General features: G+C 39.3%; 1 protein-coding gene across 5 annotated transcripts in view; it reads right to left on the reverse strand.

Moving 5' to 3' along the window:
* NCOA7 (nuclear receptor coactivator 7) overlaps positions 1–27,765 on the reverse strand; it is a 155,082-nt gene that overhangs the window by 53,445 nt on the left and 73,872 nt on the right. For all 5 annotated transcript variants that reach the window (XM_033407794.2, XM_004263853.4, XM_012536286.3 and 2 more), the window contains 5 exons: positions 24,799–25,019; positions 8,942–9,021; positions 5,446–5,553; positions 1,397–1,510; positions 715–840 (listed from right to left, as the gene is read on the reverse strand). In XM_033407794.2, coding sequence (XP_033263685.1) covers positions 715–840; positions 1,397–1,510; positions 5,446–5,553; positions 8,942–9,021; positions 24,799–25,019 — 649 coding nt within the window. The remainder of the gene's footprint in view (positions 1–714; positions 841–1,396; positions 1,511–5,445; positions 5,554–8,941; positions 9,022–24,798; positions 25,020–27,765) is intronic.

A 27,765-nucleotide genomic window follows, 5' to 3' on the forward strand; every position in this document is an offset into this window, starting at 1 on the left:
CAAGTGCATATCAATAATGTATTTTCCTACCATTTGAACCTGGCATGAAGTCTCTACTATGAGCACAGGAATTCGCTTTATATCAATATTACCCCTTCTTCAGAGGCTCACAAAATGTCAGATTTGTTCTTTATACAAAACACCAACAACCAAAAAACTGAAACCACGATGTAACAGACATTTTTCATACCAGAATTTCTAGCGGCAAACAGGTCGAGAACTTAACCATTTTCCAGGTTAGGTGTTTAGCTCCTCACATGAATTTTCTTTTAATTAGCATACCCTATGAGTTAAATTTTATTATTGTTCCTACTTTATAGATGAGGAAAAATGGAAGCTTAAGAAATTCAAATACTTTGCCCATCGTCTCAGAGCTAGTGGTGGTAGAGTTGGAATTTAAGTTCAGTGAGCCCGACTCCAGCATTTGCTCTTAAACACATTCTGTACTGTCTCTCTAACAATTTATGGGCTAAGAACTGAAATATAAGTAATAAACCCAAGGTCACAAAGAATCGCATTTCAACGTGATGATTGTTATTCCCTCAATAAGTCAAATGTCAGGCATCCAAGAGGGGAAAACTAATGGACAGTTGTGAAATCTTGAAGCTGAAACTTCGGGTAAGATATTTTAAAATAGCCTGCCTTCAGTCTTTTGGAACTAGTTTAGTTTTCCATAGACTCCAAGAAAAGGAAACAAATGGCATAGCCATATACCTTTCCATCGGTGAAGTAGCGACAATTCATTTTTAAGAATTTTACCACGCCTGGCTCGTCCTCTTCAGAAGTGGATGATAAGACTCTCTCAATGGGTTTTAAGGCCTTTCTTGCTAAGTCAGCATCCTTTAGAAAGCAAAATTTTCCAAAATCAAATAGAAGCACTTTTTCAAAAGATTATTCATTTATTTGAATCAAGCCATCTACGTTCCCTGTAAGTAACCTGTTCCTATTTAATGTGAACATAACAAAAGGCATATGTCTTTCAACCTTCAAAAATATCACCCAAATCAAACTAAGATTTTTAAAAAGCACATATGTATGAACCCATAAAAATGCCTCATCAAGTGTCTTTAGAAAATACCTTAAATGAAAGAATTTATACTGGACTCATGGTTCAAATTCTTTAGAAAAAGGAGTAAAGTAGTACAAATAAATTATTGGTCTCATTGAGAGTTTAACTTCATACTTCTACATAAATAAGACATGCATTTCTGCCTTTGAGACCTTAAATGTGAACAGGTTTCTTCTCTCAACTAATGACAAATTACTTAACCCCACCTCTTTGTCAAGGGAGGAGAGTTTCAGATGAACTCTTGTGAAAAATAACATGTAGAATTCTGCAATAACTCAAAACCATTGCTGAGAAATATGAACTTCAGTGCATGAATGAAATACATACAGGCAGTTTATCATATTCTGCATCTGATGATGAAGGAGAGACAGTAGCACCAGGACTGGATGATGATAACCTTAAGGTACTGGAAGGAAAGTTGGCATCTGGCACAAAAAGAACCTGAGAATGGGGGAGACAAGCTAGGTGAGTCCCAGGAATTGGGCAAACCACAAGGCAGTGTTTAGAGCAATTACTCTCTGTACAGTATCAGGCTGGGTGTGTGACTAAGACCTAGTTGGCTGTCACAGAACTCATGAGCTACTTGGGGCCTTCCAGACTAATCCATGAAACTATACTCAGCAATATGAATGTGTGCAGATGTGTGCAGTGCAAAGGGTACTGAACACACTGCAGGAGCTCACAGAGGGGAGAGGAAAGTGGGGGAGTATTCTGCAAAGGCCATATGAAACAGGTGGGTCCAAGTGAAGCTTTGGACAATACATAAGATTTGGATAGGGAGGGAAGAGCCTTCCAGGGCAAGGTACTAACAGTACAAGGGAAGAGAGGAGAGAGTCACATGGCGTGCTTCTAAACATAATTCCTGTGTCAGGAAGGAAGGGGACACATCTAGGCTTTCTAAGCAGGCCCTGAGTGCTAACGCAGTAAGGTCCTTATATGATAAACTGTACAAGATAGTATCAAGGTACAAGATAGTATCAATAATCAATACTTTCTCTTCCATCACTGTTTAGGTTACCTAAAAAATAAAATAAAATAAAATCCCCTAAATTGTACTAAATAGCTTCCTTCTGTAAAATATTCTGGCTCCCAAAATGTTATTGTGATTCTGTTATTCAACACTTTTTTCACGAGACATGGCTACACTCTGGCATTATATCAAAAACAGTCTTAAAGTGACCTCTAATGTTATAAAACATAATTCAGAGCAAATCATGTAACAGCTGTTTAACACTGTTATTCACTCTTTTCCATCCTTCCAGTCATCTCTCTATTTTAACTTTAGTTATTTTAAATCTCTCTTCAATCCAGAAAAAATGGGGTAACAACAAAAGACACATTAAGATAAAGGTGGGAAAATCACCATCAAGGAGAAATAAGATGAGGACTGATTATACTGAAACTGTGCTCCAAAATTACCAAACATTCATTGAGAAGTGGGCCATAAAACTGGCTCTAAGTTTCCAAATAACCAATGCAAAGAGATAGACATCATGAGTTAACAGAATTCAATGTTCATAAAATAAAAACAAACCAGTTTCTTAGAAGTACAAGTATTCTCCCATGAAGTCTCATTAAAAAAAAAAGTGTCTCACGGTGAACTCTTTGTCCTTGATGACACATTGACAGTAAATACAATAAACAGTTTGGAGGACTGTTCTTTATAACAATTTCAAAATGGGTCAATGGAAAATGTCAGAAGTTTGGAGTTCCATAAAAGCAATTTACAGAAGGCTACAGCTCTTATGTATCATATGTATCTAGGCTAGAGGGATGGATAGATGTCATTTCTTCCAAACAATTCTCCATTCATATTTTTTTTTGCACCTGAGCTCTTGACAGGCATTAGGCAACATAGAGTGAGATTCTATTGTCTGACACTCTAAATGTCAAATCAAAGGGATAATTCCTATGCATAAACAGTTCACTGCACTGTAGACAGAAGTAACAGTTGAACACAGGGAAGCTCAGTCAGAATACGTCTTACTTCAACATGGAAGTGAGTCTGGATCACTCTTCTCAATTCCTTATCTTTGCCAGAAAAATCATGAGTGGAGCTAGATGCTGGGACAACTAACAGCACATAACTGTTTAGTTATATGAGGGTTACACAGCACAGTAAAGGCTAGAAGGGACATCTGAGATAATGCAGCCCAACCCCTCATATTTCAGAGATAAGGAAACCAGGGTCAAAAAAGGAAGTGACTTACCCAAGTCAAACAGTTACTAAAGGGTCAAAGGAAATGAAGCTTTGGGGCACCTATTTCTATATTTTTACCCCTAACTAGGCATATGAAAACAGTTCCTATACCTCCTATTAGCTACTGGACCTTAATCCCGTTCACTTAGTAAACGAATAAGGAATCACCCTAAATTATTTTACTAAGTCCCAGTGACTACAGTCTTCAGCCTTGAATTAGTAAGCCTAGGTTCACTGCTATGGGTCAGTTACACATTATGCAGCAATACCCCAGATTAGAAGAAACCCAATAAAAGTGCCTGAAATCTAATTTTCCCAGAGATAAAAATTTATTAATTTTTAAAAAGTTTTAACTCATATTTCCCCTCAATTACCTGGTATCAGCAATATAGTAATATCTCCTTTTGACAAGGACATAAATACCAAAAGCATGATAGTAAACTGGTCAATTTATGGTCTGTTGGTTTCATTTGCTGCCCGTGAAAGAAATGCAAAGAATACCACCATTGCCTGAATGAAGTTATACTTAGAAGAAGCAGTATACATCCTGAATAAAAATGTCACTCTAATGTAGAGATGCAGGAACATGGTCTAGTAAGTCAATAATGGAACCGGAATGTGCTCATGGCAACCAAGTAGTTCTACAGATGGGACTGGAAACTTGGCCTCAACAAGGATCTGCCTATGACTGGGCCATTTACATTTATTGGCTAAGTGTAGTTTTCAAGTAGAAAGATAAGAATAACTTATGCAGAAGGTATTTAAAAAATTGCTGGATTAACCGAGAATGGCAAAATTATATGACATGTCAATTTTATTTAGTTTAACAAAGTACTAAAAGCCTGGGAAAAAATGTGTGGCGCTTTTTTTAATTGAAATATCACTGATTTATAGTATTGCGTTAGTTTCAGGTGTACAGCAAAGTGATTCAGTTATATATATATTTTTCAGATTATATTCCACTATAGATTATTTCGAGATATTGAATATAGTTCCCTGTGCTATACGGTAAATCCTTGCCGCTTATCTATTTTATGTACAGTCGTTTGTATCTGCTAATCCCACACTCCTAATTTGTCTCTCTCTCTTTCCCTTTCTCCTTTGGTAACCATAAGTTTGTTTTCTACATCTGTTAGTCTATTTCTGTTTTGTATATAGACTCATTTGCATTATGTTTTAGATTTCATGTGTAGTGATATCATATAGTATTTGTCTTCCTCTGTCTTATTTCACCAAGTATAATATTCTCTAGGTCCATCCATGTTGCTGCAAATGGCAATATTTCATTCTTCTTTATGGCTGAGTAATATTCCACTGTGTGTATGGGCACTTGGGTTGTTGTTTCCATGTCTTGGCTATTGTAAATAGTGCTGCTATGAACACTGGTGCATGTATCTTTCTGAATTAGAGTTTTTGTTTTTTCTGGATATATACCCAGGGGAAGGACTGCTGGATTATACAGTAGCTCTGTTCTTTAAGGAACCTCCATACTGTTCTTCATAGTGGCTGCACCAATTTACATTCCCACCAAACAGTGTAGGAGGGTTCCCTTTTCTCCACACCCTCTCCAGCATTTATTATTGTAGACTTCTCAATGACAGCCATTCTGACCGGTGTGAGGTGATAATACCTCATTGCTGTTTTGATCCACATTTCTCTAATAATTAGCAATGTTGAGCATCTTTTTGTGTGTCTGTAGGCTTTTCTTGATGGTCCTGCTGAATGTCTCCACCTTTGGCTGGATTGACTTCTTTTGTCATGGTATCAAATCAAGACCAAAATGACAAAAATTTTGCCTAATTTAAAACAAAACAATGACCACAATGGACCCCAGGAGTGGACTAAACTGAAACTTGCAATTCTAAATTAAATATTCTAAGAATATCTGTATGAAATTCTACAGGGAAAAAAGTTACATTAATTTAACTTCTCTTGATGGAAACATCTATAACACAAATGACAGTCTGCCAACTGTGTTAATCATTTGCAAAGCATTCATCTCTGAACAGTTCATAAGTACCAGGATGCTTTCAGAAGTCTTGGATCTAAATGGAAGACTGAACCAATGCACATTATCATTGATGATAATCCTGTGACACTAAGAGTGAGTCATTAAAAATGGCAACAAAAATAAATGCAAAATTTCTAAAGTAAAATTCAACAAGAAGATCATTACCTGGCCTGGAACAATAGTATGTGTGAAAAGCTTATTCAGTTCCACTAGTTTATTGGGAGTGATGTTAAATTTCAGTGCTATGGAGTTTAGGGTGTCCTGGCTTCCAGCCTAGAATAATCAAACAAACAAGATTCAATACACAAAGCAAAAAGCAAACAAAACCTTCCTCTTGATAGTCAACATTAATCTATTTGTGATATGAGTGAATAAAAATGTAACACATACATCCAAATGTATTATGAAAAAAGCGAATACATTCTCAATTCTTAACAAAAGAAGTCTTAGATATTATTCATTTCTGGACTCCCTTATCTTCAAATTTCACTGTCCACTAACAGATTTCTAAACTTACTCTGGCACAACTTAGGTGTATGGAGTAGAGGGCGCGTGAGGTATAATATAAAGCTAAGAAGAAAAGAAATATTATAGACAGTACCACTTATAGGGGTAATAGGACTACTTTTTCTCTTTGCATTTTTCTGTCTGTCTATTTGCCTGTTTCTTTACTGCACTTTAGGCTCCTGGATTGTGGCCTGTTAATGGCCTTTTTCCCCACAGTGCCTGACACATAGAAGGCACTTAAATATTTGATGAATGAAAAAAGTGAAAGGCAGGGAAATCTAAAAGAACTTCGGATTAGCTACAAAAATTGTTCACTGACATTAAAAATGACAATTTCCCATGGTCAGCTAAATTAGTGTTATTCTCTAAATCTATAAAACTTGTGATATGTCTCAGGTGTACATGTTTCTTTCCTTCTCTAATAGAAGGGGAATAGGAATAAAAAGGGCAGTAAGAAGATGTGAAACTTCAGTGAAAAAGCTCCACCCAAAAAGAAGTCTGCTGCCTCTGGTAAGGTCAATATCCCAGGACAGGCTCCCTGTCCAGGGTCACTGGATGGAACTTGTTAGCGGGAGGTCATTCTGGTGAATGTCACTGAGAAGTTCCCAACTATAGCCCTGGGTCAACACTGGTGGCTGACCCTGTAAGCAGAACTGGCTCCACCAGGGGAGCCTTGAATTATAGGTGGAAATTTGAGGTGGCTGCAGGAGGTTGTGGACAGGTGCAAAGGTACACATGTAGAATTCAACTTACCACTCACTGCCCTTAAGTGTCAAAAACCCACCAACTAGGGCTTCCCTGGTGGCGCAGTGGTTGAGAGTCCGCCTGCAGATGCAGGGGACACGGGTTCGTGCCCCGGTCTGGGAGGATCCCACATGCCGCAGAGCGGCTGGGCCCGTGAGTCATGGCTGCTGAGCCTGCGCGTCCGGAGCCTGTGCTCCGCAACGGGAGAGGCCGCAACAGTGAGAGGCCCGCGTACCGCAAAAAAAAACAAAAAAAACCCCACCAACTAGATGAACTGTCTCAGGCTAACCAAGTTCATAGTTACAGACTGCATTAAAATTACCTCAACGTATTTCTAGAACGAGACATAAATACGTATATTTTAAAAAAATCATTGAGAACTTAACCTATGCCCCTACCTTACCCTGAGCAAAATCACCTGTACTAAAGTGAAAAAACTTTTTTAAAATATATTTTTTTCAAATATTATACATTTACATAACATATTCAAATCCGGGGGGTTTCAGGGTTTAGCGTCAGTATAAGACACAGATTGATTATACAGACCAGAGCCAGACTGCTGGACCTGAATTCCAAATCTGCCACTTGCCAGCTGTGCGATCTTGGGTCACTTGTTTAACTTCTCTGTACCTCAGTTTCTTCATCCAAATTGAGATACATAATTGTAATTTCTAATTCAAGAGCACTTACTTCATGGCAAGTGATCAATAAATTGGCTTCATACTTTTACACAAACACTTGAAGATACTATGTATAGGGGTTTCAGGAAAGGAAAAAATTTTAACAATCTGCCGTTATTACACAAGGATAAGACATACATATGGAACCAAGTTACAGACCCTGGGAGGGATACTGGTATCAATACATGTTTGAAACTAAACAGAATGCTTGAACATCCACAGCTCTGGAGCAACGTAAGCAATCGGGTAAGGGGTTCCGGTCACGGTTCTCTAAACACGAAGTTATGGATCCCCTTTTATTTCCGATGACAAGTACACAGAGTAACTTGCCAACTAAAACTAATCTCCATAACATAACTCGATCAGGTGGATAGATCTGAGTTACTAATTTGATCACCTGTTTATATGAATTAATTTGGGGTTGATTTTTTTTACTCTCACTGCAGTATTTAGTACGTGCTACGTGAAGCATCTCCTAGCAAAGATACTTCTCATTTCCTTGGAGGCGCTCATGAATCACACTGTAGGCTACACACGTGGCTTTAGAATTAATATTGTTATTCATGATAAATAATCCAACACTTCCTCAGTATCTTCTAGGAGGTAAGGAACTGTGCTAGGTGTTATGGGGATCAACAATGTATCGTAGACAGCGGTAATGTGAGATATATAATCACCCCCAAATCCTTTCTGGAAAGGACCAAGCCTATAAACCATAGAAAGATGCCTAGGGATGTTCACAGAGCCCTGAGCATGAAATGCGGGTGCCAGGGCTCTTCAGTGTGATGCTACAGAAGCTTGGAGAGGATTCACCATTCCAGAAGAAACGGCAGGGAGGGACAGGCCTTGCTGCTTGCCTTAAATAGAGCCTGGCACGGCACACAGATAATGAGTAGAAAAGAAATACACATGAGGAAAACACAGGGGCAATGGCAACAGCACTTAATTTCTTTCTAGAAGTCAGAGATCACTCTTCAGCAATGCTGGTTCAAAATGAATTAAAGCAGATCTATAACTGAGTGCCCACTTTACGCCAGGCCTAGGATAAGTAGACACAGCTCCTGGGCTCCAGGAGCTCATGGCGCAATGAGAGAGATGAGCACGTTAACGTGGAAGTGCAGTAACGGACACATATGCTGCATTATTCATGTGCTGATTCAACCATATGGAGGCCTATACCCTGCAAGCACCAGAAACAGAGTGCTGACCAAAGAGGAATCTAGTCTCTCTCTGCGGGTATATGAATTAAGGCACAATCTAGATATAACAATCACACTAGTGAATCAATATTGTTAAACGGAGATAAACTATGTAAAGATTCCATGAGAGAGAAAAATGAAGGGATCTGGCCTAGACTTGCTGGATGGTCACGGAAAGGAAGATTGAACATGGAGAGTAATGGGAAGAAGATGTTAAGGCTAAGGTTCTGGTTTGTAGAAATGTATGGATGATGGAGCCACTGCTTCTTGAACAAAGACCAAGCACGGAGGTCTAAGTGAATGTCTGAGTAGACAGCTGAATCTTTGGTTTGGGAACTCAGAAAGCATGTCTGGGATGGAGACCTAAAATTGGTCGTCCTTGGCATATCAAACGGTAATACAAGTAACAGGTATACCCAGGGAAAAAATAAGGAAGGAAGAGAAATGACTAAGGGGAAGGATGTGTCAGGGAGAAACATTATGTAAATCTAGTGGTATTAACAAACTTTCATTCTACCTGTTTATACTTACAGTGTATTCCATAGTACCCTGGGGCTTCTGAACCACCATCTTCTTTTCTTTTTTATCATGTGTTTTGTTTTGATTGTCATCTGGAGAATAAAATGTTTATAAGTGAACGATTTCATTTTCAGAAATTGAGGATAGGGTAATCTACAGTATATTAAAACCCACTTCCGAATTGACTTTGAAAAAAAAAGATTAAAAGAAAAGTGGACTAAATGTACAAATAGACCAAACTCATAAAAACATATTGTTCATCCATGTATACTTGAATAAATGATTAATGTTAACTGTGATCAAATAGTACAAATAACAATGAGGTTATGCTTTATAGTTATTCAAGTATTCGTTTAAATGATAATGTATAAAGACGAAGTTAAAGTAAAACTAGTACAGTCATGATATAAATGATGTATAATGATGTATAATGTAAATCAGTACAGCCCTTTCAGAAGGCGATTTGTCAATATGTAACAATAGCTATAAAAATGTTCATTCTTTGACTCAGTAATCTTTCCCTTATTTATCCTAAGGAAAAATTCAGAAGAAGAAAAATGCTATGCACAGCATATGGTACTGCAGTATTATTTATAATAATGAAAACTTGTAAAGACCTATATGTTCAACAACATATTAAGTTGGACCACAGAGTTCGCTATTTTTAAGGGTCAAACTGGTCAACCTGATAGTTTAGCAGCTACATATGATTCAACCTAATTGTTATGATTAAATGTATCAACCCAGACACTGAAAACCAGAGAGACATATAACAATGGATACAAATTAAGTGACAAAAAGTACCAAATTGAATTAACTATGAAAAGATGCTCTAACTTGTATGAGATCAGAAAAATGCAAATTAAGACACAGCATCATTTTACATCTATTAGCGTGGCAAAAATCAGAAAGCTGGATAATTCTAGTGTTGGCAAAGATGTGAACTGCTACTAGCGATGTAAACTGGTACAGCCATCCCAGCAAATAAAGCATACGTAGCCCATATGAGTCAGCAAACTAACCCACAGATATACATCCTCTCCCAGGAGATATCATGAAGTAACATGCTGGAGGGTATACAGAACAACAGTATCTGTGGCAGCGGCGAACAGGAGGGTCAGCAAAATATATCTAATTACTGCCTAGAATCCCAGAGCATAACAAGCCCAAGTATACACTGCAACATGTTTACATCGAGAGAAACAGAATGAGATGTACAGAATGGTATCATTATGTATATTTTAAAAAGCTGTCCACAAAACAACTACACACATTTTTCAAGGCCACATCCAGAAAATAGCCTATACACATTGGACACAATAGAATGGAGTGGAGCGGGGAGAGAAACGGGAGTGGGGAATGAGGATAAAAAGGAACTCGTGAATAAACAACGAAGGGCCCAGCTCTGACCAGTGATGACAAGCCATGCACTCTGAAGTGTGATTAACGCATCCCTCTCCATCTGAGGTCCTACAACTCCCCACACCCACATGCAAACCAACAATATCATTTCAACTACACAACAAACGTGGGTAAACTGGATGAGAGCTGGAAGGTAACACAGAAATATGAAAACAGTTCATTCACATGGGATTTACTGACTTAAGTATTTCTTTTACATTATTTTAAATTAAGAACCAAGAAAAAAAATAAAAGATGCTGCTATTAGTATCCTTTTCTAGTCATTTGTAGAACCAGAGACACCCTGAAAAATCCCTGTGCTGTAAAAAATGACCTCCCTTCTGTCAGGTGACCCCATCTAAATTAGTTCAGGAAGATGAGGCTGTACTGACTGTGGTTTTCAGATCTCCAAATTCTGCAGATCAGGAGATTCCACACAGCCTACTGAAAAACCCAATCACAGTATTTTACAACTCTTATCATCTACCTGGTGCTCATTCTTGTTAATATCTCAGCTCCACTCTGTCCCACACTCCTGCCCTTCTCTTTGTCACCACAAACAGCCGTCCCTTTAGTTCCTCGTGCTTTCAGCACAGTCTCTTCATGTCCTTCTGTAGGCGCTTCGTATTTCTAGAACCTAAGCTGCTGTTTCCCATCTGTGGCAGCTACAGCCCATGCCCTTCCATAGGCCGTGCATAGTCATCTCTGGTCCCAATGCGGGCACTGCTGTAAGCCACCATATCATGAGAGTTTCCGTACTGTTCAGCTGCCAAAGAAAGACAGGTGCTGGCTGAACCTTTCAGGATAAACTTAACTATGTGCACCTGAATTAGTACAAAACTTACTTTCCTTTGGCACGAGTGGGTAGGCCAGAAAAATGGCAATCACAGTAGTATTATTAAAAGAAACAAAAACCCGCCAGAGTCTAAGATTTTGAAATCCTTGAGGTAAAGACCGTAATGTACCCATCTTTGAGCATCCTGTGTTTTAATATGATATCCGTTATATAGGCTTGCATGAACTTTCCAATACAGATCAACGAGCCTGACAAGTTTGATGGTGGGCAACAGTCTCACTCATAGAGCATCACACCAGGAAAATCGTCGGAACCAATCAAAGCCACAACCCAAACACTAAGTTTTACAGCTGACTGAATACAGAAAGCAGAGGAGTAACTGGCACAGTCTAAGGACCCAAACGTCTTCATATCAGTAACGCCCAAGGAAAGGCTTCATATTACTTCCTAAATATTTTCTTGCAGTAAGTTTTCAAGATGGCCGGCAGCTTGTCTCAATAAGCGAAGTCCTGGATACCTTATCCAGATGGATTCTGCAGCACATGGTCCACAAGGCACTGGGGAGAGCGGGTAATAGACCCAAGCCTCCTTGGAAAGAGATCCTTTGCTGTGCTTCAGGAGGGGACTCCACCTCCAGCACTTCAGGTGAGGACTCATGGCCATCCACAAGGATGGAATTCTCTCTCAATGACACCTGACACCTCTACTTGAAGCTTTAGGCCTCCTCAGGCCCTTTGCACCTATCCAAATTCGGAAACTCCCCCTGCTTACAAAAACCTGAAGCAAATGATGTAAAAGTATCTACTGCCAGAGGAGAAAACTGGCCAGGTGATCCTCAGAAGCTATTCAGAACAAAGCAACTATACCTCCTATTCGCCCCCCCTTCGAAAAGTTTCAGAGCCAGTTTTCCCACCCAGTAAGAATGTAACTGGGACAAAATTGACCAAAACCCTAGAAGAATGAAACATAAGCCCTTTTGCCTAACCTGTCTCGTTTCTCATAAATCCTGGAGGGGCCCGAAACAGGGAACGGGGAGAACCTGTATTGACCTCAGGTGGACCTGGTGCCCTGCCCACGGCCCTGCTTCTTCCTCCCTTCCCAGCCCACAGAAGGGCTGGGGTGTCCAGAAAACAAGGCTCTTGCCTCCTGCATCTGAGGAGATGCTAGATATGTTTACAGAAAGACTCTTCTCTCTCCATGTGTTGGGGCTAAAAGAAGGTGATGTTCAGGAGAATGTCCAGGGCCTGAAAAGGCATAAAGTCGGATGTAAAGGAATCCTTTCACTAGGTGATCTGTGAAGTCGTGGAGCTTACAACTGCCAAGAGAATATCTGAGGTTTGAGAACAGAACCTAAGGAAGGCTTAGATTTGGGGGGCGGGGGCCAAAAAGAAGTGTGGCTGATTGGCAGGTGGGGAGGATTGAAAAGATAGGAAAATGAGTGTAATGTCACAAAGGCGTGGAAAAAAGTTAAAGGAAAGTTGTACTGACGCTGTCAAATGTTACCCTGAGGATGAGAGATGGAAACCTGGAAACAGGTGACTGGGAGGTCACAGAGGTCCTGAGATGAAAGTGGAGGGATCTCAAGACAGATGGTGTTAACCCTATCAGTAAAGTTATTTGCTACAATGTAAGGAGGTGAAGACAGGACTGGGGCTTTAAGGGGTTGTGACATTTGGAAGAGTTATTGTGGCAAAGGTCAGGTTTTAATAAAATGAATACTGAAAAAAGCAACAAGCAGCAGCAGTAATGGTTCCCCGAGGGGTGGGTCTCAACATCAGGGTGACAGACCACGCAAGAAATCAGCCAATCCCCTGCTGTCATAGCCACCCATGGGGTTAGGACACGCAAGCAGGGCAGCAAGAGCTCGAGGAGTGGTAGGTGAGGGGCACCGAGACGGGGTTAGGAGAATGACATGACGTGTTAGCTTCCTATAGCTACTGTAAGACGTTACCACAAATCTCGTGGCTCCAAATAAAAAACAGACACAAACGTACTATCTTACAGTTCTGTACGTTCCAAGTCTGACATGGGTCTCACCGGGCAAAATTCACGGCGTCAGCAGGCAGTTCTTGCAGTTCTTTCCGGAGGCTATAGGGGAAGACCGGTTTCCTGGCCTGTTCACCTCAGAAGTAGCCCACGTTCCTCAACTCAAGGTCCCTCCCTCCATCTGCAAAGCCAGCAACACCAAGCCGTGTGCTCTCATGCTGCCGTTTCTCTAGCTCTCTTCTGCCACCCTCTTTCACTTTTCAGAATCCTCATGTTTATACCGGGCACCTGGATAATCCAGGATGCGCACCTCCTTCAGGTCAGCTGATTAGCAACCTTAATTCCATCTACAACCTTAATTCGCCTTTGCTGTGTAACCTGACAGGTTTTGGAAATTAGGACACGGATCCCTTTTGGGGAGGGTGGGAGGGCATGAGGGCATTATTCTGCCTACCACAGGTGGAGAACAGGTTTATGGGAAAAGATAAGAGGTTCAGATCCAAAGAGGGGATTTTTGAGGATTCAAGTAGTGATCTCAGGTGTGAATGTGAGTGTGCCGGGGAGAAGGGGGATAGGGGAAGGTGCGTGGAGGTGTTCAGGAATGCAGCTCTGGTTATATGTTTCAGTTCTGGAAAAATTCCAGCAAGAATGAGACAATATCAATGTCACTGAAACCAGAGCATCTGGCTCCTGGCACAGACCCCTGGGGACTGAGTGAAGTCAGGACAGTGGACATTATTATCCATTATTGTACATGAAAACAGAAACAAAGAGATACCTGTGAATTCCCTGGATCTTGATTCCATAAGCTCTACATAGATAGAGGAAGGATAGAAAAGTCAGTGTGTAGCTTTGTTTTTTCTATTATCAACTATCTGAACAAGCACAAACAGAATGTTGAAAATTATCAGGTTTTCAAATTATATCAGAACCAATTTTTCTCTGGCCTTACATCAACCGGGTGTGTGTGCCCCTTCTTCCCTTACTCCTCTTGAACAATCGGTTCTCTCCCTTCCTTCCAGCTCTATCATAAGACCATCTGAATAGGTACATGAAGCTGAAAGCACAGGACCCACTACACACTTGTCTGAAGAGGAAGGACAGTTTCCATGGCATCCAAAAGATGTGGATTCAGAGAGCAACAATTGTCTATGTCTCTCTAGATCTAAGAAAAGGGTACCCTGCTTTGTAAACAGGAAAATCTGTTTCCAATGACAGACATAGCCCTAAACTGGGAACAGATGTATTTGGTTATGGCAATCTGATGATATTAATCAAAGTCAGGTCATGTGCCATTTCCCTTATGTCACCCAACATTTTTCTGATTATTATTTGGTTTGGGGGTCAAAACAAGCTGGATTCACCGAACAACCCTCATAGCTGTGCAATGTTAAACAAGTCACTTGAAATCTTTGTGCCTCCGTTTCCTTATCTGTAAAATGGAGATCTCACAATGTTGTTCAAAAGATTAAATGAGATAATGGGCACAGTGTTTCTCTCAGAGCCTGGCACAAAGTAAGTGTTTAACAAATGTAATTAATAATACTGCAGTCAACATAAGTAAACAGCAATTTGAACAGAGCAGGGTGTTAAAAGAATTATACCATAAGCAAAAGGTTTCATTCCAGAAATACAGGAGTGATATAGCATTAATGTGATAGATGATTATAAACTGCTTAAAGGAAAAAAAACATATCTGATCACTCTGATACATGTCAAAAATCATCTGATGAAATTAAACAGCCATTATTATATTTTTAAAAAGAATAAAATTTTTAAAAATCCAACTGTTAGAAAACTAAGAATAGGAGTGAATTTTCTTAACATGATGAAGAATGTTTAGTTACTCTTTGATATTAATGAGAAATGTGCTTCTGAAAAAGCAATGAAACCCTAAAGGTTGTATATCAAAAGCAATTTCCCCATAAGAATGAAAACTAAATGACTTCATGACATCACTTCCAGGACTGCAGTGCCTGGTTAGTTACCTAAATGTAGCCTGAACTAACACACTAGTGAGGCCGCCACCCCAGCCTTACAGAAGGTTCCAGGGTATGCAGTGGGAGGGATACCCACAGGCACTGCACAAGCTCCACCCATTCTTTTTACTCCTGTTTTTCTATGAAGACAAGTGCCTGAGAGCACTTCCAGCAAAGCTTTTAAGGCTTCTGGGCATAGTATCTCCCAGTCCACTAAATTACAACAAAGAGGCTAACCTAATGTGAGGCAAGGCTAAACCGCAAGTACTCAAGGTCATAAAAATAAACTCTGCAGTGGAGATGAAAGCAGAAACACTTCAAACATAAGGAGACAGCTTGGAAATCCCGAGGAGGAAGAGGGAACCCCTGCCCTTTATTGGAGGCCACCTTTTAGAGCCCTGAAAGGCAACATGTGTGCAGAATGGACTCCATGTGCCCACTTGTTCCCCAATGGTCTCTAGAATTAATAAGCACTATTCTAAACCCTCCTAAAGCAGGCCTGAGTAAACAGATGAATTCTTATAGCAGAAACCAAAAGCAAATATAAAAAGTAAAACACTAACCAAAACAGATACAGGAATTCCTACTATCATAGTTTATACTCAACTTTGTTCTGGAATCTCTAGTCATAAAAAAGTTTTAAATACTGAAAAGAAAGAAATGAAAATTTGATTATTAGCAGATGAATTAATTATCTACCTCAAAAGCCAACATAATAAAAACATCCAGAAATCATAAAATTGTTCAGTAAGGTGACCAGATGTAGCAATCTTTTATACTTGTGATAAAAACTATTTGGAAAAGTTCCAGCATAATGGTATCAAACTAGAAAATATCTAAGAATAAATACAGCAAGATAATGGCAAAAGATATATAAAAAAAGTTTTAAAGGTTCTCTGAAGTATATAAATGGAAGCTTGAATACAGGGTGGTGCATATAATGTTCCTAAATAGGAAACATCATTCTTGTGAATATTTCACTTTCTCTTCAAATTAATTTTTAAATTATACGCGATTTAGGTCAAAAATTAAAAAACATTTTGGAGAAGGGAAACATGTCAAACTGTTAACCAGGCATAAATATACAAGACTAGAAGCTAAATACATTAAGACTATCCAAAATTATTTTTGAAAGAGAAATACAGTTAAATACAGAAATACAGTTAAAATACAGTTGAATGAAAGAAGAAAATACCAATCACCCATTTTACCCCCATTCAGAGAGAAACAATGTTTGCATTCTGGTAAATATACTTCCAACAGCTCTCCTTCTTTTACACAAAGATGGAATTGTAGTCTATACACTATTGTCAACCTGCTTTTCTACTGTAACAATATTTTGTGAAAATTTCCCACGGCATTAACTGTTTTTCTTCATCATTAAAAAATGGTGGGAATTCCCTGGTGGTCCAGTGGTTAAGAATCTGCCTTTCAATGCAGGGGACGCGCTTTTGATCCCTCCTCGGGGAACTAAGATCCCACATGCCATGTAGCAACTAAGCCTGCGCACTCTGGAGCCCGCGTGCCACAACTAGAGAGCCCGCATGCCGCAACTAAGATTCGATGCAGCCAAATAAATAAATATTAATAAGTAAATAATTATGTTAAAAAAACATATTGAAAACAAAAAAAATGGCACATAGTATTCCATTTAAAGTTATTTATGTTATTTTAATTTTTCCACTATTTTAAACATGCAATGATAGTCGCTGTGGTCAAATCCACTACGCTCATGATCATTTTCTTAGGGTAAGCTTCTGCAAACAGAATTGTTGGGGAAAAGGGTGTGCAAAAGTAAAGCTCTTGATAAAAATGGCCAAACTGCCTTTCAAAGAGATCCGACCACACTCCTCCTATCAGTGTTTTTCCCTTGCACTCTCCGCAGTTCACTTCTAATTTGATTTTTCAAAATCACTAACCCTATTTAGTCTAATCTGTTGTCCTTCCCTTGGCCCCAACCACATTCGAGTGTTTCTCTAAAAGTGAGATTTCTCATAATACAAATGTGACATCACACGACGGACTGAGCAGGAAACAAGATTTGCAAGATGCAGACCACTATAGTCATAAGAGGACTAGACTTTCAGCTGGAACAAATACAGCAGGTTCTGTCAAACACAGCTGCTTCACTTAGTGACTAGAATGGATTACAATATACTGTGTTAATGGGAGGGCTGGAGCTGTGAGGAAAAGGAAAGAGGTTCCCTTGAGCGAAACCCAGCCAGTTAGCAGGGCCTGGGGGGTGTGGGAATGGGGAGACGTTGGTCAGAGTACAAACATCCAACGATAAGATGAATAGGTTCTGAGGATCTAATGAACAGCATGGTGATCATAGTTAAATACTGTATGCTATACTTAAAAGTTGTTAAGAGAGCACCTCTTAAATGTTCTTACCACATAAAAGAAATGGTAATTATGTGACCAGATGAAGGTGTTAGTGAATGCTAGGGTGGTAATCATTTTGCAATATATCTATGTATCAAATTAACACATTGTATACATTAACCTTACACAATTTTATGTCAATTATATCTCAGTAAAGCTGGAAAAAAGAATTATGATGCCTTTTTATATTCCTACTTATAGTCATGTTTACAATCATTATTATGTATTTTTAATTTTATGTTTTATTAGTTGCAATGCTGACCACCAATTCTTTTATAAAATGACTTTTTAAGGACTTCCCTGGTTAAGAATGAGCTTGCCAATGCAGGGGACATGGGTTCCATCCCTGGTCCGGGAAGATCCTACATGCCTTGGAGCAACTAAGCCCGTGCGCCACAACTACTGAAGTCCGCGCACTCTAGGGCCCACATGTCGCAACTACTGAGCCCACATGCTGCAACTACTGAAGCCCACGCACCTAGAGCTGCAATCCACAAGAGAAGCCACTGCAATGAGAAGCCCTCGCACCGCAACGAAGAGTAGCCCCTGCTCACCACAACTAGAGAAAGGTTGCACGCAGCAAGAAGACCCAACACAGCCAAAAATAATAAATAAATAAATAAATGACTTTTTCATTCTTGAGGACATTTTGACATGTGTCTCAGAAAAAAACATCACTCCCTCTCAGTAACTTTAAGAAAGGTATGATACAAAAGGTATGTTTCCTAAAACTTTAGTATGTCTGAGGATGTCCTGTTGTCTTTGAGTCTGAAAAACAACTTTTACTTCACAATTCTGAAGGAGATTTAATTCCCCTGGTGTTCACTGCTGTGGAGAAGTCTGTGCCTCTCTTCTCTGCTCCTTTGTAGGGAACATTTTGTTAAGTTTTTTGTGGTTTTTTTTCTTTTTGCCTGTTTGTTTTTTTGTTTGTTTTTACCATTTATCCATAACCTGTAAACATTTGCCACATTTAAGTGCAGAGTTTTCCCCTTAATTTTGCTTAAATATGATGAGCTGTTCTGATTTTAGAAGTCAGGTACGAGTTTCAGCTCATGAAAGCATTCTTCTTATCTTACACTATGTCTCATTACTGCTTCTATTCCCATTGTTCTGACCTCCTCACCAAGAACACCATTGATTCCTAGGTCCTTCACTTACGCCTCCCACATCTGTCATCTTCTCTCTTAACGCTTGCATTCTTTCTGTGATGATCCTTTGCATTCTGGGGGCACTTGTCAGATTGGACCTGTTCACCACCTAGGCTTTCATGGTATGACTTCACTTTAAACATTAGTCTGACTTCCTTGATGGCCCCAAGAAGCACAAGCCTAATTATTTCCATCCTAATAATTTCGATTTATTTTATACCCAAGTCCCTGAAGTCTTTATACACTGCTTGATTAAAAAAATATATGAATAAGGTTCTTAATATCCTCTTTCCACATCAAAGTCCATTTTTTTGTTTGTTTGTTTGTTTTTGTTTTTGTTTTTTGCGGTACGCGGGCCTCTCACTGTTGCGGCCTCTCCCGTTGCGGAGCACAGGCTCCGGACACGCAGGCTCAGCGGCCATGGCTCATGGGCCCAGCCGCTCCACGGCATGTGGGATCCTCCCGGACCGGGGCATGAACCCGCATCCCCTGCATCGGCAGGCGGACCCTCAACCACTGCGCCACCAGGGAAGCCCCAAAGTCCATTTTAATCCTTTAATTTGAGCTCTAAAGCACTAGAATGATCATTACTTTTGAACAGAAGAGTCATGCTATTGTATGTTTGTGGTTTGACCTACTTTTATGTTTAGGAATTAATTTATCAGAATAGCACATCTTTGGCTTTCTGAACTTGCTAAGTGAAACAAAGATAAGCAACAGATAGGAAATCTTCACACATGTGGTTAAAAAATACCCTAAGGGCTTCCCTGGTGGCGCAGTGGTTGAGAGTCCGCCTGCCGGTGCAGGGGACACGGGTTCGTGCCCCGGTCCGGGAGGATCCCACATGCCGCGGAGCAGTTGGTACCGTGAGCCATGGCCGCTGAGCCTGCGCGTCCGGAGCCTGTGCTCCGCAACGGCAGAGGCCACAACAGTGAGAGACCCACGTACCAAAAAAAAAAAAAAAAAAAAAAAAATACCCTAAGAAAAAGTAATCTGTATGAGGAAAAGTGCCAGGGTTGCCATCATGAGAAGTAATTCAATAGTTGGTTACTTTCATCCTGTAGCAAACCCCAAAAATGTTTAACAAAGGAAAAGTGGAGAATTTCATTTATTTTACTCTTGTTAAGTTCCTTTTGACTCAGGAGGAAAAACTATGATGTGAAATGATTTAGACACTGCAGATTTATTGTTGAAAAGCTAAATTCATTCCTTACACTGCAGAGGTTTTCTCTAAATAAATCTTTATTGCAATAACCACAAAACTGACCAAACTCTTACCTAAGTGCTTTCTGTTTGTTAAAATAACCTCCCAATTCTCTTACAATAACTACTTTACTACCCAGGATTCTTAGTATTAACCTTTTATATTAAAACACTACAAAAACATAGTGATATATTTAGTTCCAATTTAGGCTTGCCTCCTGTATTTATAAAATTTCTCTATCTCTTTCAGGTCTTACATCTATATATCTGTGTTTCAGTTAAAGAATTTCCCACTGAGACATTAGCCACATTTGTAAAATTCCCATTCCTATATCCACTTCCACAGAAGCAAAGATGTGTACCATTCTAAGATTAAGGAATAATGTATTCCTTTAATGTAAGAGAATTTTGAGATATAATTCATGCAACTTAATATATTTTGATATTGTAATATGGACCAAACATCTTTTGAAACATATGTAAACATTCCTACTACTTGTGTCAAACTTAACTATAACTTAATAGCTAATTTTGAAAAATATATTAACATTGTTAAAATATAAAATTATAAAAATATATTGTTATCAAACAATTCCTTAAGGGTTTATATAAATAAATAGAATAAGTGAATAAGGAGCCCTATATATCAGTAAATACAAGTGCAAGCATAGAAGGGCTGAGTTCACTTATGTTAGAAGCTTTTGCATGGATGCTTACCGTGTGCCCCGTGCTACAATAGGTGCTAGACCTAGATTTATCTGATGCCATCTGCCTCGATGTAATTAGTCCACTTCCTTTCTCCTACTTCCCCTCTCAAAAACAAAACACTTTTGGAATTGGCACCATTTTGTTACAAGGCAATTCCAGTGACTCAGTCTTTCCATAATATCTTTTATCAGTATCTTAGCTGTAGTGTTCTCCGAAGTGGTAGGAGAGAGTAATGAATTACTACCCAAGGCTTACATGAGGCACAGATAAATCTAATTTAATAAGTAAAAAACATTATTTTGTCTAAATATGCTTCCTGAAATCAGGTAGGTAATGTTACAGATGTGGAAATAGATACCTACAGAAAGTAATCACTTTCTTTTATATTGATGATAGAACTTTGCTTTTGTCTAATGTTCTTTTTCTAAAGCCCTTGGGTTTGCTCTATTACATTATTCAGTTCTCTATAATTTTCTGATTAATATTAAAAATAAATTTAAACTGTGTAATGTGCAAGAACATAAAGAGAACAAAACTCCTTTGCAATTTCTGTACCCAGAGAAAACAATAATCAACATATTGTTGTAGATCCTTTCAGTCTGTTTTTCTATAAGTTATCATTTATCATCCATTAACTTTTTATTTATTTATTTATTTATTTTTGGCTGTGTTGGGTCTTTGTTGCTGTGCGCGGGCTTTCTCTAGCTGTGGCGAGCGGGGGTTACTCCTCTTTGCGGTGCATGGGCTTCTCATTGCAGTGGCTTCTCTTGTTGTGGAGCACGGGCTCTAGGTGTGCGGGCTTCAGTACTTGTGGCTCGCGGGCTCAGTAAGTGTGTCTCGTGGGCTCTAGAGCGCAGACTCAGTAGTTGTGGCGCACGGGCTTAGTTGCTCCGAGGCATGTGGGATCTTCCTGGACCAGGGCTCGAACCCATGTCCCCTGCATTGGCAGGCGGATTCTTTACCACTGCACCACCAGGCAAGTCCCTCCATTAACTTTTTGTTTTGACTTTCTGTGCGTTCCCTGGATTACTTCTTTTACACATATTTACCTCACACCTTTAAGTAGCAACTTCCAGGCCTTTCACCTAAAATCCAGGTCCCTCTAGACAAATCCATTTGGTACCTCTAAAATACCTCCAAACACAAATTCATTATTTTCCTTCTTTCTTCTTGAGTTTTCCAGTTTGTCAGTTCTTGACGCTGTTCTTTTTCTCCCTCACACACTACATTGGTCACCAAATACTGCTGTTTCTATGAGCAAAATCTCTCCTTAGGGTGCTGTTTCTCTTCTGCCCCAGTCTCCAACCTGCCTTCAGGCTCACTTCCATCCATTGTCCTTAGATTTATCCTCTTAAAACAGACAGTTAATGGAGTTCCCCCAGCGGCTTCCCACTGATACAGGATAAAGTCCAAATCCTTAATGTGGCTGACAAGATCCTCCCATTTTAGCATCTCTCCTCCCCAGACTAGAGCCACCAAAAGAACTTGGACTAGAATTACTTTTGACTTGAGGTCTAATACTCCACCTAGTGGTATGGGACAACATTCTGGGATGGGAACCTAGGAAATATGCCACGTCAGCCCTATGAGATCAAGCAAACCTGCCAACACAGCTGTCTGTCAGCTAGAGTCAGATGCGAAAAGGGACAAGCAACCCTGGGACTCAATGGCCCACCTGGTAGTTTTCTATAAGCACTGGATCCTCCTAAGAAAATGCCTCAAACCTCCAAACCGTTGTTATCATTGCCATTCTTGAGAGAAAATGAAAAGCTACGATGGCATCTCTTTACTTAACTGTCACCAAATAAAATCACAGGATAATTCTGACTCAACTATTGTAATGTTGCCTACATCCTTCCAGAATTTTCATGAAACTCAAACAAATCACAGTATTCATTCATCTATGTACATGTCACCCACTCAATGCACATTTAAAGAGCACCTGTAATGCAGATACTACACAAAGCTAAAATACAGGGTCCAAGCCAAAGCAGCCTGTAAACAGGAGAGCAGATAAATAAATCCATGATGACATGCAGAAGGGAAGTCTAACCTGTCCAGGGACAGGGAGGGCTTCCTGGAAGAAAAGATGACTGAGGGGATTTGGTGAAGCCTAGTAAGAGTTAGTTAGGTAAAGAGCAGAGTGAAGGGTATTGTTTCACATTCAAAGTGTTACACATGCAACAGAGTGCAGCACGTTAAAAATCTATCCCAAAGCAGCATCTGCAGTTAGTGCAGCATCATGAAAAAAGAAATCTCAATGGATAGGACTCTATCAACCTCCTTCAGGGAAACCCTACAGAGCAAAATGTCTCCATTTAAAAATACTTCTTAAGGGCTTCCCTAGTGGCGCAGTGGTTGAGAGTCTGGCTGCCGATGCAGGGGACACGGGTTCGTGACCCGGTCCGGGAAGATCCCACATGCCGCAGAGCGGCTGGGCCCATCAGCCATGGCCGCTGAGCCTGCGCGTCCAGAGTCTGTGCTCCGCAACGGGAGAGGCCACAGCAGTGAGAGGCCCGCGTACAGCAAAAAAAAAAAAAAATACTTCTTAAGCAGCAGCATTTAAAGTAGCATGAGAAAAGACAGTATTTTAAACTGTACAACTGTAAAAACCACACATTTTCAAATGTCCAATGTGTACACTGTAAAAGATGTGAAATGCAATTTTCCTTACTCCTCTTTCCCTTTTAGGGATAATACTCAACACTTAAAATTTTAAGAGGAAGTTTATTAATCACACAGAAGTCTCTTTCTATAGGTTGACAGTTACAGCTTTTTATAAAATGCTGAATGGCTTCAGATTAAAAGCATCCATGAAGCTATGTAATATATGACATAATCACGGGAACCCACTGGAATACTACAAACCACAGGCTTTCCACTGCAGATACCTCATCTGCCTCTGTTGGAGCAATGTCAGCAAAACCTCATTTATAACCATCCCAATGGCAGCCCACCTTTATCTTTGATGAGCACTAGTAGAGAGTTATATTAACACAGAGGCGAGATCTGTCCCCCGATAACTTTGGCATCAACTGGGACCAAGTTTGGGACCCTGTGGACCAAGTGCCTGCCACCAGCCCAGGTTTCATATACTGGACTGCAGTTTGTTCTCAGAGACCTCAGTCTTCTGTCTCTGAGCCTAGCAATCTCAAGTACACTGTAACCCGTGTGCCACATCAAGTTTCATCTCCTGGTTCCCTTTCTTTGCACTCTTTTTATTTTTTTGGCTGCGCTGGGTCTTCGTTGCTGCGAGCGGGGGCTACTCTTCGTTGTGGTGCGCAACCTTCTCATTATGGTGGCTTCTCTTGTTGTGGAGCATGGGCTCTAGGTACACAGGCTTCAGTAGTTGTGGCCCACGGGCTCAGTAGTTGTGGCTTGTGGGCTCTAGAGCACAGGCTCAGTAGTTGTGGTGCATGGGCTTAGTTGCTCCGCGGCATGTGGGATCCTCCTGGACCAGGGTTTGAACCCACGTCCCCTGCACTGGCAGGCGGATTCTTAACCACTGCACCACCAGGGAAGTCCCTTTGCATTCTCTTTTGAACATACTCCAGGCCTGCATGTGATAGGAGCAGTAGGTATGAGATGGATGGTAAAGTAAAGCAGGATCATCACCTCCATCGTGCTAGACAAGCCACCTGTGCTAATGCAGCTGCAGATGCAATGACTATCCTCAGAAACTACATGATATTGTGGACTCATTTTAAGATTCCCCTCAGCTACAACTCTCAAGTCATCATCATCGTGGTCTTTTTTTTTTTAACCAATGGATGCTAGGCCATTTCTCCTCCATTTCCTATTGCCTAGGAAACAGTGCAGGCATTTCTATCAAGATTTTTATGGACATGTCTATAAATATTAAGAAAAGTATTCCTCATACAAGAAAAGTGACCATTCATTTAATAAATATTTATGAGCAGACACAATGTGCTAGACACTGTGTTAGATGTTGGGAACATAAAATTAAACAAGACACACCAACATTATTCAATTGTCATTCCCTTTAAACAAGATTATATATATATTTTATATATATATATATATCTTTACAAAATATTTATATATTTATATAAATATAAATTATTATATAATTGTCATTCCCTTTACACATTATATATTATATATATACACACACACACATAGTAGCTGCTCAATAAACTGTTACTATTATTATTATATATTATGACCAGTTACAAATTATTTTTTAAAAACTATTACAGATTTTTTAAATGAAAATACTGCAAAGTTGCCACCAACACTCACCAATACTATAATATCTCTTTAGTTCTGTACGCCTGATCTCCTTTAACTGATTACTTTTTCTCTTTTTTTTCTCATCAGTAATATATTCCTCTTCCACAGCAATGTTGCACATGTCTTGTTCTAAAATGACTGTACTAGCATCTTCTTTTCCAGAATGAGTCCTTGTAGCCATAGCTGAGGCTGTCTCTGCATTTTGTTTGGCTTGCTTTTTCTTTTTCAATCTAGGGATGAGAAAAAAAAAAAGGAAAAACATTGGAGAAATAATTTGCTAAGAGAAATCATATTAATTTCATGCTACTGGGCTTTGAGAAACTAATTAATTGATATTGAAAAGTCTTTATATTACTGTTAATTACACTTTCCTGTTATTATTTTTTCTTTTTTAATCACTTAAAAATTCTTATGTGGAGATCTGTGGCCTTTCCTCAATTTTATATCCTCCACACTTATGTCTCAAAAAAAATCACTGGGAAATGTTTTAGACCTGAGGAAATACTAGATTCTTCTATAGGCTATAAAATGTTGGGTATTTTTAATCAAGATATGCAGCTACCCTACTACAATGCCATGTTTAGTGTGTTACATTTTTTTAAAAGTGTTTCTGGTTTCAAGGGTACCTTTGGACTGATGGGCAAGCACATTTATAAAAACAAATCCTTTATAATTGGCTCACACACTGAGTAGAAAGGTTTGGCAAGGTATGAACTGGTTCAGGTCCGAGTAATTCCTTTCCTTTACACATGATAGTAGTAGTGAAGAAAGAGCTGCATTTCCTGAGATAGAAAATGCCACAATGACAACATATAGTTGTTATGATTACTAATATAATAGCTGACTGATACATTAGTTAACATATTTGATGTTTTCAATTCTTCATTCCTAAGTCAAAGACGTATAACAGAAGAAGTTTATAATAATTCACTGAAATCCAATAACTCAAAATATTTTCCAGTTGATGTATCACTCTGGTTAACTGACGTGTCACTCTGTACTCACTAGTCCTTCGTAAAAATGTTTTTACTACCCCAGAATGTAAAGAATAAGGGCCTTGGCCTCTACTATGTGTGGCAGTCTGGTCATATATAAACATTTTTAAAATTAGGACCATTTTCCCCCTTCTATCTAGGCACAGTTGGCTTTCTCACACACATGTCTATTTCCTTTGCTCTCTTGAGCATCTATACAATTTGATGCTGGGCAATGGATGAAATGTTTTGAGAGAAAAAGGAGATAACTGTAGGATCAAACAGGGACTAAGGTTTGATTTTATGCTGATTTGCTCTGTAATGTTGGAAAAATTAACAGTCTAAAGAGGTCCCTCACTGAGGCTTAGCTATCTAATGGGGTCTTTTATTAGGATCAATTGAACAGTAGTAAAATACAACAGTAAAATATCAACAGTAAAATATCAACAGTAAAATACAAACCAACAGAAACAGTAGAATATACCCAAATGCAATCATAGAACTATATAGAACATGAGAACTAAGCATGGTATAGTTCATGCTTAGTTCAAAAAGTTCATGTTATAGTTCAAAAACTCAGCTTTGGAGATAAAGGTACCATACCATGTTCTAACAAAACATTTCAACTAAGCTGTTATTCACTGAGCAGCCAAGTTCTTATATTTTCATTAGCTAATCAATGAGTATATGGCCTAGGAGAAAGGAGAGCTGGAAAAAAGTCATAAATGAATATATTGCCCATCTCTTAGCTTAGCTCTCTCTTTAGGTTTACTTGTTAAAAAAACAAATAAGAACACAAACTAAAAAAAATTGGAAATTCATAAAAAGGAATTATATCCAGGAAGCATGTTTTTATTTTCTATCGTCAGATTTTAAACTGTTTTTTTCCGGTAAAAGAGTAGGTGGCTCTTTGCAAAGGCGTGTCAGATAATGCTCCTAATAAAACAAGTTCTCTCTCGATCAAGATTTCTGTATGAGGCTGAAATTAATATGCAGTAACCTGGATATCACACAGAGATCAGCTCTTTGCTTCGGGAGGTCTATGCAAAGAACTGATCTCTGTATCCAGAAGGACATGCTGATCTTGTTCTGATATACTGGTTTAACAAAAACATGCTTGAGGTGAACATTATTGCCCACTTCCCAAAATGATTCCTTCCAGGGAGGAGAGAAAAGAGACTTCAAAAATTAGTTCTATGCAGACTGAGATATGTTGCTGCTTCTTAATCTCCTGAATTTTTCTACTGTAAGTTAATTTAAATGTCCTTATTTCACTGTTCCCACTATAATTAAATTCACTCAGATCTAGGGCACATGTTTTGATGAACAGCAGCACTGTCGGAGACATCTCATTAGAGGCTGATTTTCACACGCAGAAATAACAAAATGGGATACATTGTTTCACTCATTTTCCCCCCCTTTCCACACAGACCATTATTGTCAACCCATATAGCCAAACATAGTTGTTATTTCAGAAAGGAAAAAAAAAAAGCTAGATAATAGCAATACCAAACTTGTTTAACAGAAGACAGAGTACAATTTAACACTTCAGTAATTTTACAATCAGCTACATCTTTTGTTTTGACTACAGAACTCATGAGAATTTGTTTCTCTGGAGGTTATCAATATGAGGGGAACATTCTGATCTTGTAACTGGAAATCAGATGTGAGTTCTGGAAGCCCACTGTAAAATCCTTCCCCAAAGCATGGAAATACATTGTTAATACTTTTCTAAGGGGGGATAACTGCCAATCTGATAAATGTGGTATAGTTAATGCTCTTCAAACATTCCTTTTTAGGGCTTTTATCTTTTAAGCCTTCCCTTTTTTTTTTTTTTTTTTTTTGCGGTACGCGGGCCTCTCACCATCACGTTCTCTCCCGTTGCGGAGCACAGGCTCCGTACGAGCAGGCTCAGCGGCCATGGCTCACGAGCCCAGCCGCTCCGTGGCATGTGGTATCCTCCCAGACAGGGGCACTAACCCGTGTCCCCTGCATCGGCAGG

This window comes from Orcinus orca, chromosome 12 (assembly GCF_937001465.1).
Source record: "Orcinus orca chromosome 12, mOrcOrc1.1, whole genome shotgun sequence".
Taxonomy (NCBI): domain Eukaryota; kingdom Metazoa; phylum Chordata; class Mammalia; order Artiodactyla; family Delphinidae; genus Orcinus; species Orcinus orca.